Source organism: Bombus impatiens, unplaced genomic scaffold (assembly GCF_000188095.3).
Source record: "Bombus impatiens unplaced genomic scaffold, BIMP_2.2 scf_0775, whole genome shotgun sequence".
Taxonomy (NCBI): Eukaryota; Metazoa; Arthropoda; class Insecta; order Hymenoptera; family Apidae; genus Bombus; species Bombus impatiens.
This window is the reverse complement of record NT_177194.1, coordinates 69,374-83,922: the sequence shown is the minus strand read 5'-3', so window position 1 is coordinate 83,922 and position 14,549 is coordinate 69,374. Positions and strand designations below refer to the sequence as shown.

General features: G+C 30.1%; 4 protein-coding genes across 15 annotated transcripts in view; 3 read left to right on the top strand and 1 right to left on the bottom strand.

Annotated features, from left to right (window-relative positions):
- Positions 1 to 1,557, top strand: part of LOC100743874 (histone deacetylase complex subunit SAP130-A) — a 6,242-nt gene extending 4,685 nt beyond the window's left edge. For all 3 annotated transcript variants that reach the window (XM_012390449.3, XM_012390450.3, XM_012390451.3), the window contains exons 8-10: positions 355 to 795; positions 871 to 1,064; positions 1,172 to 1,557. In XM_012390449.3, coding sequence (XP_012245872.1) covers positions 355 to 795; positions 871 to 1,064; positions 1,172 to 1,420 — 884 coding nt within the window. In that variant the 3' untranslated portion in view covers positions 1,421 to 1,557. The remainder of the gene's footprint in view (positions 1 to 354; positions 796 to 870; positions 1,065 to 1,171) is intronic.
- Positions 1,558 to 1,616: 59 nt separating this feature from the next.
- LOC105681324 (dynein assembly factor 3, axonemal) lies at positions 1,617 to 3,718 on the top strand. Of its 3 annotated transcripts, XM_033323090.1 has the most exons (7): positions 1,689 to 1,907; positions 2,066 to 2,215; positions 2,302 to 2,491; positions 2,578 to 2,748; positions 2,823 to 3,005; positions 3,083 to 3,317; positions 3,404 to 3,718. In XM_033323090.1, exons 2-7 carry the CDS (start codon positions 2,134 to 2,136, stop codon positions 3,698 to 3,700), a joined length of 1,158 nt encoding a protein of 385 aa, XP_033178981.1. In that variant the 5' UTR covers positions 1,689 to 1,907; positions 2,066 to 2,133; the 3' UTR covers positions 3,701 to 3,718. The 3 variants fall into 3 exon arrangements, with proteins under 3 accessions (XP_033178980.1, XP_033178981.1, XP_024226263.1); XM_033323089.1 differs by having other exon boundaries at positions 1,617 to 2,215; XM_024370495.2 differs by having other exon boundaries at positions 1,807 to 2,215; positions 3,086 to 3,317.
- Positions 3,719 to 3,915: 197 nt separating this feature from the next.
- LOC100743680 (histone-lysine N-methyltransferase NSD2) lies at positions 3,916 to 12,084 on the top strand. Of its 6 annotated transcripts, none has more exons than XM_033323084.1 (14): positions 3,916 to 4,716; positions 5,055 to 5,331; positions 5,651 to 6,051; positions 6,130 to 6,853; positions 6,936 to 7,102; positions 7,370 to 7,688; positions 7,877 to 7,966; positions 8,072 to 8,099; positions 8,185 to 8,377; positions 8,480 to 8,909; positions 8,997 to 9,279; positions 9,536 to 9,756; positions 9,844 to 10,067; positions 11,614 to 12,084. In XM_033323084.1, exons 1-14 carry the CDS (start codon positions 4,501 to 4,503, stop codon positions 11,839 to 11,841), a joined length of 3,801 nt encoding a protein of 1,266 aa, XP_033178975.1. In that variant the 5' UTR covers positions 3,916 to 4,500; the 3' UTR covers positions 11,842 to 12,084. The 6 variants fall into 6 exon arrangements, with proteins under 6 accessions (XP_033178975.1, XP_012245827.1, XP_012245825.1 ...); XM_012390404.3 differs by adding an exon at positions 10,715 to 10,789 and having other exon boundaries at positions 7,877 to 8,099; positions 11,614 to 11,722; XM_012390402.3 differs by having other exon boundaries at positions 3,917 to 4,716; positions 5,759 to 6,051; positions 7,877 to 8,099.
- A 1,633-nt stretch (positions 12,085 to 13,717) lies between these two features.
- The window catches only part of LOC100743565 (CSC1-like protein 2), a 4,858-nt gene continuing 4,026 nt past the window's right edge, over positions 13,718 to 14,549 (bottom strand). The window contains exons 12-13 of one of the 3 annotated variants that reach the window (XM_003492609.4): positions 14,397 to 14,549; positions 13,718 to 14,311 (exon numbers count right to left, since the gene is read on the bottom strand). The exon at positions 14,397 to 14,549 is cut by the window's right edge and continues 10 nt beyond it. In XM_003492609.4, the coding sequence (XP_003492657.1) occupies positions 14,108 to 14,311; positions 14,397 to 14,549 (357 nt within the window). In that variant the 3' untranslated portion in view covers positions 13,718 to 14,107. Of the gene's footprint in view, positions 14,312 to 14,395 lie in introns of those variants that run through there. The other 2 variants (XM_012390407.3, XM_024370498.2) reach the window with 2 other exon arrangements.

Below are 14,549 nucleotides of genomic sequence, written 5' to 3'. Positions count from 1 at the left end.
TATATACAGGGTGGTTGGTAACTGGTGGTACAAGCGGAAAGGGGGTGATTCGACGCGAAAAAAGAAGTCGAAAATATAGAATAAAAATTTTTCGTTTAAGGCTTTGTTTTCGAGAAAATCGATTTTGAATTTTCGCTCGGTACGCGTGCGGTACGTTATAACGGATCTCACTGTAGATCGTTGTCCTGATGAAAAAATTAGAAAAAAAATTAAAAAAAAAATTTTTTTTCGCGTAGAATCCACCCCCTTTCTGCTTGTACCACCAGTTACCAACCACCCTGTATATACGATGTTTTTACATTTCGTGTTTTTGTATTTGATAAAAAAATTAATGAGATGGTTCCGAATTTTTAGGTGCGGCTAAGAATTTAGTTCCTGTACTGGCATCTTTACCTCCTGTTACAACATCCAGCCCACCGTGTTCGCCGAGAGGAGATCAAGATGGTGGAGGTTGTCAAAGTTCAGGATCTACTACAGTTTCAGCAACGTCATCACCTGGACTTGATGAGGAACCTGAACAATCCAGAATTACCATAAATCCAACAGTAGAAATGTCTCCCAGAAAAAAGCCTCGAAAACAACAACTTACCGGAGTAGAATTAACTGAATCAAGGTGTACTGAAGAAGAAATGCAGTTTATTACAGAAGAAAGGATGAAAAAAGAGTTTAAAGAAGAATCGAAAGAAAAATTATCAGAGAAGAGACAAGCTTCAAACACGCAATGTGATGTTATCAAATCTCCTACACAACAACCAACAGTTGCAATACGAACACGGCCTACACCTAGTTTATTAGGTTTGTAGAAGGAATGTCCAGCAAAAATCATTATAAATATATGTTAAAAGAAGATAATTATTTTTGGTTTTATAGGGCCTTCATGGAAAAATAGATGCGGCAGTAGACTTCATCATTATAGAAGACCAAGCGAAGTTAGACCTCGTGAAGAAAGACGACCTACTGTTGCAGAAATAGCCCAACAGAAACATGTATTACAGAAATTAAATGGTTGGAAAGTATATCATCTTACAGCACAAATGGAAGATATTGCTGATCTTGAGAAACAAGTAAGTTTATAGTAGATCATGTTAATATTTATTTATGGTAATAAAATATATATTTTATGTAAATAATAACATTCAAACAGTAATATCATAAACTGAAATTTGTATAGGTACATGAAAAACTGAAAACAACGTTAACCATGCTTGAATCACAGCAAAATGTCAGGAATAGACAAGATGATGGTCTTGAACGTGTAAATGAATTAATTAAAGGAAATATGCAACGTAGTAGCTTAATTAGCGAAGGAATGACCGAAGCACGCACGCAGCTTATTGCTATATTTCAACATAAAGGACCTATTACAGATATCTTACAACGGTGTGGCAATAAACGGGCTCAAAAGAAACGAGATAAATGAGTTATTGTCCAGATCGAGTTAACGTAAATATGTTCATAAGAAATTCTTGCATGAGCAAGACTTAAGAGGACGTTATTTTTATCTGTGTCACAGAATCTATATAATATAGGAAAAAAATAAATGGTTTTATAAGTCTATGAGAGGACAATTATTAACTGTTTATAATTTTTCATTATATAAATTTATGACTTTTAACTTTTATATAATACGTACATATTATTCCTTTATTTTGTTTTATATATAGGTATATTTGGGCGTGCGCATATTCCTATATAGGTACACATTTATTTTTAACAAATATCTTGATACAACAACTCAAATATATAGTTACAAAGAATCGAATAAATAAATACTTCATGAAATATGAAATATATCATTAAACTATTTTGCCATATGGTAAAAACTTATATGTAAACATATATGAATGTATGGATGTTACCATGGAAATAATCTATCCTAAAGTCTTTACTTACCAACGATAATATCGGTATTCAGCTGTTTTTAATGATTATATACTTTAATAATTTAAAGATTATAGATTTAACAACATGTGGTGGGGATATAGTCCAGCATTAGACATACAATTCGAAATTAATAAACATGAAACCAATTATCCAAGTGAATATCTCGAGATATTAATTGTAGGTGCTAATGATGCAAGACATATCTTGAAAACATTAGCATCATCTTATTTGTACAATGATCGCATTGTTATGTATAATGTAGTCGAATCAACATTGGAACAAGTTGCTAGATCTATTCTCTTATTAAGTACTTGTTTAGAAACAAATTTGGGTATGTATATTTAGTCTCAAAATATACAGAGTAATTGTTTTGGTAATAGTAAAAAAATTTTGTTTGTTTTAATACAAACACCAAAGGATTGCAAGAGGCAACTCGCTATTATTTAGAGATATTTGGAAATACATTAATAAGGCCTGCAACAGCCAAATATTTGATAAAATCATGCAATCAGTTGTCAAATATACCAACGAATACAATTGATTGTCCATGGTTAAGCTTGGAACAGTTCAAGCATAAGGATAGAGATCAATTGCAAGCAATTTTTAAGTGAGTTTAAATAAGGAACTTTAAAACTGATTTTTCTTCATATTTTATAAGTTTCCATTTTTAATTATATGTACATATTTTATAAGATTCTGGGCACATGCAACATGTGACAATGTTCCTATTATGGAGTATTGGGATCAAAGAGTTAGAAAATCATTAAAAACAAGATATGATTATCGGGAAGGCGTTTTTGATTGGGATTATCATATGATTTTAAAATCTAGAGGTATTTCAAACCTAACATTGCAGGAATATAGGTATGTTTATTAACTATTGAAAGATTTCATCATATCAGCATAGTTTTACAATTTATTTCCTATCTTAATATTAGATTTTGGAGAAATAATGGAATTGCATTCACTTGGTTAGAAGGTGAACCTGTTAGAAGTAATCCAACATTGTTAAACAATATTATACAATATGGTCCTGGGTTCGTACATTATACTTACTTAGGAGACATTACAAATGGTCCTTTCTTCACTTGGGCTTTACAGGAGAAAAGGGATGATAATATGTAAGCTGCGTTCTAAATTTGTATTTGTGATACTATTGATATTACCACATTGAAAGTAATGCAACACAATAATATAGTAGATATAGAGCAACTGATATAGCTGAGAAAGAAATTATGAAGCATATGTATGAAATTAGAACTGGAGAATCAATATGCCAAGAACTTATTGCATCGCATAGAGATTCTTCTATTCTAAATGGCACATTAGTAACTGAAACACCAAATAAAGAAATGGAGCAAGAATCATGGGAAAAAGAGAAAAATAAATATAAGTGGAATGATATATCTTGGATAAATGTCAAAAATCATAAAGTATCATAGAGAATTATAAAATTATTACTTATTTACAAACCATAAAATACTGTACAAAATTAATAAATTCAACAATCTACTTTCAGATAATCTTCCATCCTATTACATTTTTATCAACTTCTAAACATAAAATGGCATACATTGGTAGATTTGATTTCATTTGGATAGCTCATAACATGGTGAAACAAATACCTAATCTTGTACCATTACTAAAAAAAAAAGGAATCATGTTGGTGGAACTACCAAAATTCCTGGTAGACGTACGAAATGAAAACTTGGAAAATTTTGTAAACGAATTAAAAAGCATGATGCACCATAATGGATTACATGAAATTAATGATATAAATTCTAATGAACATTATATTGCTGGATTTTCCAAATAAACAATTGAAGTTACATTACTTTTTCTCCTGATATCCGAAATCAATTAAAATAGAACTTCTTTAATATAATTTGTTTGAAGTTTTTAATGAAGTTAAATGCATATATATAAATATATGTATGCGTGTATACATACATATTTACAGATGTCATTATGATTTGATTCAATAACAAATTTTCACGTAGTTTCTAATTTAAAATATAGATATAAATATATGATTTAATCATTACTTCATAAAGCATTAACAAAATATTCATTATTAGGTCCGTAACAAGTAACGTGAAACGTAACATACAACGATACAAGTATACGTATGTATAAGTTGATATGAGTTTTTACACAATTGGAAACTGAAGTAACCCATAAAAGAAAAATCACCAAACGCTACGTATAGTGAAAAATTAAACTAAACATGGTTATGAGAATCATCTAAAATCGCGGGAAACGCGTCTGTCCCTATTTAGAGACCCGCAGGATTCAGTTACAATTTGTTAACATTAAGATAAGAAATTGTTTATGGAACACCTAATAAATTTTTTCAAAAGTTTGCGCATAATATGCGTTGATTTCTGTGGACTGATAAAAAATAAGTGTCGTTTCTGTAAGAAATAAAGTACCGCTTGAAAATCGGCCATCGCAGCTATTTTCAGCGATAATGAAAATTGTTTTCTGTACATGAGCCCTTTATACACAAGTTCTAAAGTTTATATTGTGTAAAACGCTGAAGAGGTATATGAGGTTTCATGTCACCGAATTACTTTCTCCTTCGATAGACGAAGATGCTAAATTAGTTGGAAAACAATGAATACTATCAACAGAGTAAATAGCAAGGTGGGCATAACAATTGAATCAAGATTTGGCGAATTGGACAGAAATTTGGGAACAACCTGCAGTAACTTTAAAAATGACCCAAAGGATTTCAGTATCAATTTTAGTAAAACTTCACCTGGTAGAAGTCGGTATGGCAGAACAATAAAACCCAAGTCTCCTAAGAATGAGGTTGCCACTTCCTCAAAGGCATGTTATGCCTCTTAAGATCAATTACAATCTTTCTGATTAAAGATCAATACTATTCTTAACAAACTATGGTACTATATGTAGCTTTCATTAATGTTTTACTGTATAATTCTTATTCGTATGTGTATTTATTTATTTTATGGTATAATAAACAATAATTGTTTATTATACCATATAATAAATAAATGTATGCATATTTATAATCTTATATAGTTATGTACATTAATTGTTTTCTTTTTCAATTGCCATCATATTTCTTTTAATCAAATATATTAATAGAAATATGTATATATGTATTTAGTAGCATATGATATAACATTAATATATGTAACTTGTAGAATTCTAAAATGCCAAGGAACCGTAAATATCAAAATTCACCAGATAGTAGTAACGATAGTACAGATGAAAATAATACAGTTAACGATATGGATGATACAAGTGATTCTTCTACTAATTTAAGTATTATGGAGGATACTACTCCAAAATTGGTTGATTCTCCTATACAGTGTAATTGGATATTAGGTCAATTAGCATGGGCCAGAGTTGGTAATTTTCCTTTTTGGCCTTGTGTTATAACACTTGATCCAGTTCTAATGGTATATCATAGATTAAAAGGTAAGTTTTCGTTTACAAATTTATTAGAATAATTAAAAAGATTGCTTATAAACATATGTTTTGCTCAATAGTATCTTGTTTTGTTTTATGTTCTTCTCTATCATTTGAATATAATCTTTAATTAAATATTGAGCATTATCATTTTCTAAAAAGCATCTATGTATTATTTGTAACAAGTTACCTACAAAAAAATATTTTTTCTTTAAATTGTCTTTGTTAGTATTTTAAATGTAGCAATTTTATGGTAACTGGTACAATTCATGTGAAATATATTTATATATATATATATATATGTATATACGTATATTTGTTTGACCAGCTACTGCCAGATCACAAACGCTAATGATACATGTCCAATACTTTGGCGATAAAGGACGTCACAGTTGGGTTTCATCAAACTCTATGATTCCATTTACAAATCTTGCAGACTTTAAAAAATTATCAGAATCAATAACTGCAGAAGTAAAGAAGAGAGATGCTAAATATGCCGCAGCATTTATTGTTAAGCCTGGTATAAAGTCAAAATGGGAAAGTGCGATCGAAGAAGCTATGGAAGTTGAATCAATGAGTAATGATGATAGAGCACATGTTTTTAAACCAAAGGAAAAAAGTATAAGAAATAAGTCATCTAAAATATCAGAGGAAAAGGATAAAGCTAATAAAAGAAAAAACTCAAGTGATTCAAATGGTCCTGATTTTAAACGTGCTAGGCAAGATAATGTATGCATATGTGAATGAAACAATTACATATTATTAATATTATAGTTTCACAAATATTTATATTGAATAATTCCGCAGGTATATGAAGTAGATAAAGAGAAAACAGATGGAACTAAACAAAAAATGCTTAAATACATTGAGAATGGTAAAAATCATTCGAAACTTAATTCAGATACTCCTCCGTTATCTCCCTTAAGTCAAAGAGATTCCAATGATGAAATCTCTCTTGTGCAAAAGGTAGAATTTCGTACTGAAGAGGATGTAGATGGTGTCTTTGAAGTTTATTACGAACGGAATCGAGATATGTTAGAAGACGAATATCCGGATGCGTCAGAACACGATATTAGGAAATATTTAAAAAAGACTTGGGATAACATGAATTCTTCTTTTCGCAAAAAATATCGATCATATGTAACATCAGACACTACTAGTGCTCATACAAAAGAAAATTCATTAAACAACGAAGACGACTTATTATTAGAAATAAATGGAAGTGCTAAAGATAATAAAAGATCAAGAATTAAAGTTGAAAAGGAAGAGATAAGTGTTTCAGAAACGAAAAGAAATAGACCTTATAATCTTTTCAAAGGAACAAAGCAAGAGAAAGTTTGTCAAATATGTGAAAAAACTGGGAAATTAACTAGGTGTAAAGGTCCTTGTTATTCATATTTTCACCTTTCTTGTGTGAAACCAGGAGAATCTAGTCCAGAGCATTCTGTTGATGAGAATATAATGGATGATAAAATTCTCAATGATATAAATGAGATTAAACAAAGCAATACTGATAATGATGAGAATAATGGTACAGCGAATTGTCAATTACACCTTTGATATTTTGCATGATGTTAACATTTACTCAAATTGAATATTATTCTTAATTTCAGGTAAATCAGAAGAGCAAGAGGACGAGTTCTTTAAATGTATCGATTGCTTATCAGGTGTAGCACCTGCTTGCTTCATATGTAACGAAAGAGAAGGAGATAGAATAAGATGTTCTGTGTTAGCTTGTGGAAAACATTATCATTCGTCTTGCTTGAAATCGTGGCCACAGGTAGATTATAGTGAATGCGTGTTCTGACGAACTGTCATACGGATAAACTCAGTATGACACAGTAATCAAATATATATATGTGTATGTATATACATATATAGATTCTTATGAGCGTATACATTTTTCTCTCGTCTTCAGAAGTTTCATTCATCAGAATACGCATCTACTGTAATGATAGCCTAATGTTCAATAACAGATATTTAACATCATATATAACGTTATTATATATTACTTGTAAATATATTACTTATTTTATTTTCTCATTAGTCTCATTGGCAAGGAGGCCGCTTAACTTGCCCATATCATGTATGTCATACATGCAGTTCAGACAATCCTCAGGATAGTCATTCAAGAGCTCCAAACGAGAAATTAGCACGATGCGTTCGTTGTCCTTCGTCCTACCATACATCTACGTCTTGTTTACCTGCTGGTTCGGTAATTTTAACTGGTAGCCAAATAGTTTGTCCAAAGCATTACCAAGCCCCACAACCTCCAGTAAACGCGGCATGGTGCTTTTTATGTACAAGAGGCGGAAGTCTTATCTGTTGTGATACATGTCCAACGTCATTTCATTTGGAATGTTTAGGTAACTATTTTTAAAGCGAATACAATAGTTACAGAATAGTAATATTATTGATAGCAAGTCGCAGATATGTATATAATTATTGTATGTAAATATTGATATTAGTAGAGTGAGATAGTGAGAATAGTTAAAAGAATAATTGAGTTAAAAGAATAATAACAAATGGATTTTATATTTAATGATGATTTTAGGTATTGATGCTCCGGATGGTGCATTTATTTGTGAAGATTGTGAAACAGGCAGATTGCCTTTGTATGGAGAAGTTGTATGGGTTAAACTTGGTAATTACCGTTGGTGGCCATCTCGTATTTGTTATCCTCATGAAATTCCTGAAAACATAGAAGCCATACCTCACAGTCCTGGTAAATTTTGCGTAATGTTTTTAGGATCAAATAATTATCATTGGATTCATAGGTAAGTAATATACTTAATTATTGTTTGAATTAGATTAAATATGAAGAAAGATATTTAACAATGGTAGTTGTATTTTTATTTATAGAGGACGCGCTTTTCTTTATCAAGATGGTGATGCAAACATAAAACCACCAATTGGGAAAAAAAATAGGGATGATACTTATCGTAAAGCATTAGAAGAAGCCAATGAGATTCATCAGCGTTTAAAGATCGAAAGAGCTGCAGCTAAAGACCATGGACCAAGAGGATTGAAACCTCCACATTATGTCAAATTAAAGGTATTTCATGTGTACTCAGGCGTACTTTGTGCATATGTAAACACTAGTACATGAATATTGTCAGATATAATGTATAAATCTATGACTTATATCTATTTCTAGATGAATAAACCAGTTGGCAACGTAAAGCCAGCAGAGGTTGAAAGCATCGTTGCATGCGATTGTGATGCAGAATGGGAAAATCCATGTGCTCCAGGCACAGATTGTCTTAATCGAATATTATTAGTTGAATGTAGCCCTGGTATTTGCCCAGCTGGTGCCAAATGTAAAAATCAAGCATTTGTACAAAGACAATATCCAGCTATGGAACCATTTCATACCGTAGGACGTGGTTGGGGTCTTAGAAGTTTAGAACATATTAAAGCTGGTCAGTTTGTTATAGAATATGTAGGTGAAGTTATAGATGAAGCTGAATACAAACGAAGACTACATAGGAAGAAGGAATTAAAGAACGAGAATTTTTATTTTTTAACTATAGATAATAATAGAATGATCGACGCTGAACCAAAAGGCAATTTAAGTCGATTTATGAGTAAGTATTTCTTATTTCTTAATAAGTGAACACCAAAAATAAATAAATCGTCATTTATTTCAAAATCCTATTCTTGAAACGTGGTAGATCATTCGTGTTCACCAAATTGCGAAACGCAAAAATGGACGGTTAATGGAGATACGCGTATAGGTCTGTTTGCATTATGCGATATCGAGCGCGGCGAAGAATTGACCTTTAATTATAATTTAGCTTGTGATGGAGAAACTCGAAAGCCCTGCCTCTGTGGAGCGCCAAATTGTAGTGGTTTTATAGGTTTGAAGGTACAGAAACCACAAGTAACTACGCCTTCAACAACAGGAATTCAACAGAAAAAATTTGATAAAATCGATAAAATGAAACGTCAAAAAAGGTAAATGATGACACATAAAATGCACATATCGTATACTAATTTGTCTAACAGAAATAGTGGAATATTGTATAGTTTTGCACTATCATATGCAGCAAATATGTCTAGAAGAAACAGATCAGTATTTTTATTTTTTTGTATCTCTAATATTATATTCTTATCTAATATCTTGGATCAATCATTTTTTCTCCTAATAATTCATTATTTTAACATACAAATAATGTGTAATAATTTGTAATAATGACTATAAAATAATTAGGTTGAGGAAGCATGTACTGTGTTGGAGTTGTGGGCAGGAAATTGAAAAGTTGACAGAGTTTGTCGTTTGCGATCAAAAGACATGCAATAAAAAGTATCATAAATCTTGCGTGATCATTGATGATACAGATTCGAGATTCAGTTGTCCTTGGCATCATTGTGCAGAGTGTCGTCGTAGAACATCTGCACATTGTTCGTTTTGTAGTGCTGCTTTTTGTCAAGGTAAATGATTTTTTCAATATAATTGTTAAGTTTATTGTTTATCAGTATTATTGAATTTACTGTAAAATTATTCACATTTATCAATAGTACATCTGGATGGGAATTTATTCGAGTATAGTGAAAAAGCTGGTTTTGTCTGTAAGTTGCATGAAAGTATGGATATGCAAAGATCTGCTGAGGATGAAAAAGATTATTCGGATAATGATACTGAAACAGACAAAGAACATTCTTCTACAGGTTCCAATAGTCCATTGATCATAATGGAAAAATCAATACCGCGTGAACCATCACCAAGAGTTTCCATAATAGAGGTAAGGTAAAGTCTTAAAAGTCTTAAAATATATTCATTGTTGTAAATTGTCGATGAAAATGAGCATTCTTCTATACATTTTAAACTTTCATCCAAGAATATCTTACGTTTCAAGCGTTGTTATAATTCTCGTTCGTTTGCGTTATTTATATAACAAAAAGTAGGCAAATATAGTTGACAATTGGTGGTGGTAAGCATGAGAAGAAAATGTTGTACGTAGAGTGTAATGCGTTTTCTCAAGGGATGAAAAATGTTCATTGCCAATCTGATCGAACAGTTATAGACCTATGACAAATTCTTTGTCTTCCAATGCTTCTATCTTAATTAATATCATGTATATTATATTTCTATCTCCCTAATTCGTACTTACAGAATCTTTTCTGTAGAGATATAATATTTCATGTTTGCAAAAATGTCAATTATTATTTTCAATTTCATTAATATTTCTATCTGTACACAAAAAGTTATGTCGAAAGTACTTACATAGTTAATTTGCTTTGGAATTTTGTGCAAGTAAATACAATTGTTTTATTCATGTAACATTTATTAGTAAGATAATTCCAAAAGTAGAAAGAAAAAGATTAACAACGATTAACCTTTCTTGTTCTTTTTTTTTCTTTTTTTTTAATTGTTTTTCACTGTTCCCAGCATCCTCTCCCTGACATTGGCAGTAGTGAGAAGTAGTAGCAAACAAACATGTTCTGTTTAAGTTTATACGTTCAAGTGAGTGCATATTTTTGGTATTATCTCTTCAGACCTCTGATCCATTGTATCACAATAAGAAAGAACTATCTTGTAATTAACAAATAGCTTGTAATAAGTAGTTCAATTATCTTTGTTCTTAATTACTTATGAAATTTAAAATATTAATTGGTGAGTAAATTTCTTTTGAGCGTAACAGACATTTAAATACCATCATACTACACATAACTTATATTGTGAGCATTTACTTTACTTGTAGCACTTTAAGACACGCAGTTAGTTTTGAGCTTAAGGAGGGAAGACACTGTAATAGTCAGAATAGGAATATTTTTAGAAGATTTAATTTTTTTCAAGTAAAAAATATAAAGAAGTCAATTTATTGCTTATTATGATTAACATGTACATACTAAGGAGTATAATAGAATATTTTGAACCAATTTCACTCACGTTCGTTTTTAATAAATAAGTTATTCTTCAAGATGTTTTGCTAGCTATGACAAAATTTGTAATTCTTCCATAGCTAGAGTACGCCATATGGTGAATACGAAATAAAACAAGAAATAAAAAAAAATTAGAAATTAAAAAGTTACGTCTGTTAAATTATGTAGGAAAGCATTGGAAAAAATTCAAGAATCAAAAATTGATTTTCTCGATCATTTACAGTGTGTTACCCTTTAGGTCAATTTTCTAAGTTATATTTAAATATCATACTTCAGAAGTATTGATCAACAGTAGTGTCGTTTTTCGAAAATCATAGGAATAATTCATTTTGTCCAATAGATTGCATATTGTTAAAATGCATAGTTTCTTTTTATGAAAAACATAGAACAAAATATGATTTATAGGTTCATCCAAGTAGTGAGGAAAGTGAAGAATCTCAAAAAGAAGATGATGAAGAAGCGACGCAGTCTACTAATTTTATGCCTTGTGAATACAGCTCGAAAAGTATGAAAAGAAAAGAATTGCACCGATTATCTTTAAGATTGAAAGGAGAAAAAGATCAGGTAGAAAAATTTAGTAATCTTACATCTAGTCAATTGGAGGCTATAATCGGTGGCAGTTTATTTGAATGAACCATTTATCCTCATTGATTAGGATCGAACGACGAAATATATTTTAATGTGCATAGTCTCAAATCTTCACGATTAATAAATCACAAATTATGTAATAAGAAATGCGATACAACTGTGGACGTTAATATGAGTTAGTAGTATTTGTAATTATATGTAAACATTGTTTGTAAAACACCCATTCCATGTCAAAGGGATCAGTTGAATAACAAATTTTAATAAATTCCAATTCTGCTAGCGAAACAATGAACCCCTTATTCTTAATATGATAATTTTTCTATATACACCTACATTACGTAAGTTAATAAGCTTTCTGCATATATATGTCTATACATTGCATTTATGAACCTTATGCGTATACATATATGTATATGCACGCACGCTCGTGCATACGCGACATACGTACACGCATTCATCTAATCGGGTTGACATGGAATGCTTTTCTTAATTTACAAGTAAAATAGCATAGAATTAAAAGTAGAATTAAAGTTCGTGCATATACATATTATATTTCTTAATTTTGTTTTGATATATAATTAAATATCTATAATTATATATACTAATTCAATATTTTGAATTCTATATATATATTATATATATAATTTCAATGTAAGTGTAAATAAGTTTTTGAGGTCCCATAATGTCTATTTTGTAAGATATATGTACACATTAGTTAAAAATTTTCTTTTAATCCTTTTTACATCGTAGTTTTAAATGGTTATCCGTTACGTCATCATATCCATAAAATAGTCATTATATTTGTTAAATTAACTGATGACAACTGTCATCACACTGCCTTGTGAATTTTTGGAAGTTTGTATTACACAATGTTATTTTCAAAGATATTTGCTATTACAAAATAGTAGTTGTGATATCTTTACCGTATATTCCATAATGTTCCGCAAATTCCGCGTTCTTAATTAATTTATTTCACACGTTTAAATCATCTTATTGAATTGAAATTCTTGTGCCTCTTTAATTCAGTTCGATTTGATTCAGTTAAAATTTTATAATATATATTAGAAAAAATATACATTATAAAATTTCAATTAAATCTCTAATTGTATATTCAGAGAATTCAATATAAGTTTGTTAATAGCGTTTTTATGTATTTTAAATTGTATATACATTAAATAAGCACACTGTTAGAAGAAACTACAAAAGATTATTAGATACAAAACAGTTTTTTTGCAATACAAATAGTAGTTCCAATTATTTCCGAATTTATAACGTATTTTTAAATTTTGATAACGATAAGTATAAGTACATAATCAATGAAAAATAAAAGAAGAGAAAAGAAAAGAATACCTTTCTTGTGGGGTGAGCGTAATATAATACCTGATAATACCATATAGATGTAAATATAGAATGCATGAATGAAAAGATGCATGAGCTGAAAAGGCGATATAAGAATAGGAAGAGAACGCTGCATAGAGGTCACTTATGTCATTCTGTAATACGGATGCACACGCGTAAATATACGTACAGTAAATATATATGTAAGTGTAACACCGATTAATAAACGGCGTCAGTGTGCATGCATGATTAAACAAGGATAAAAGGGACCTCTGTGCAACGTTCCTTTTCTAATTCCATATTACATCCACTTACACAGTAACACACGGTGTAATATAAGCGATAACATATAACTCGCGTACTTTTTATCTCTCTATGTATAAATACTCATGACATTTTTTGTTTCATTGAAGTGAATACTTAAAACTGTTATAAAACTTTATTGGACTATGATGACCATACACAAAGTTTAAAATTATAAACATATAGATGTTATTAATAATTAACAATTGTTTATGAAGAATGTGTATGATCAAAAATATCTTATTAAAAGAAGAAAAAACGAACCAGATAAATAATACCGATTATTATTTTTATTATTATTATCGTTATTTTTTGCATTATTACTAAAATATAACAATTAACGTTTACTTTGTTTGTAATTACTATATGCAAATGAAACAGTACTAAATGCTTCTTTTCTTATAGCGGATGATCACATATTAACATTTTTATGGGCTTTTAAAGTGAAAAATTACATTTATAAACTTGTTTTATAACTTTAACTTTAAAAGATTTTTTCTACTTGTTAAGAATAAATTCGTTTCCTTTTCCAAAAACATATTATTGTCGTATTTAGTGATACGACAAACGACATAATGTTTCAATAATCAATTCGACCACTGTGCTTTCATTAAATTGTTTTAATACATCGCTTACACGGCTAATATCCAATATTGTAATCCAAAAGTTATCAAGCTTGTGATTCTTTACCATAGTCTTGATAAAGTTTCGGACTATCTTGTATTGAAGAAGCACTAGTGCTCCTTAAGCTTGGTGGACTGAGATCAGAATTTGTACCGATGGATATAGTTTCTTCTAATGATGTTTGTTTCTTTCGTAATACGGGTGCAATGAAATTCTGACCAGCTGATAGATCTCTTTTTTGCATTTGTGCCTATAAACATTGTTTTCAATTATTTAGATATTTTTAAATACAATAAGGCCAATTGCGTTCAATATATCAAAAAATACAACTGTACTTTAAATTTTGATGTGGATAAAGTAGCACCAGTAACAAGACCTAAAATACTCGCAGCAAGACCACTGAGTTGTACCGCAGCTAATGGTGATAAACCTCTCCTTACCAAACCTAGAGCTAATAGTGCAGCTTGTGCCAAAATCGGTGCGGCTCC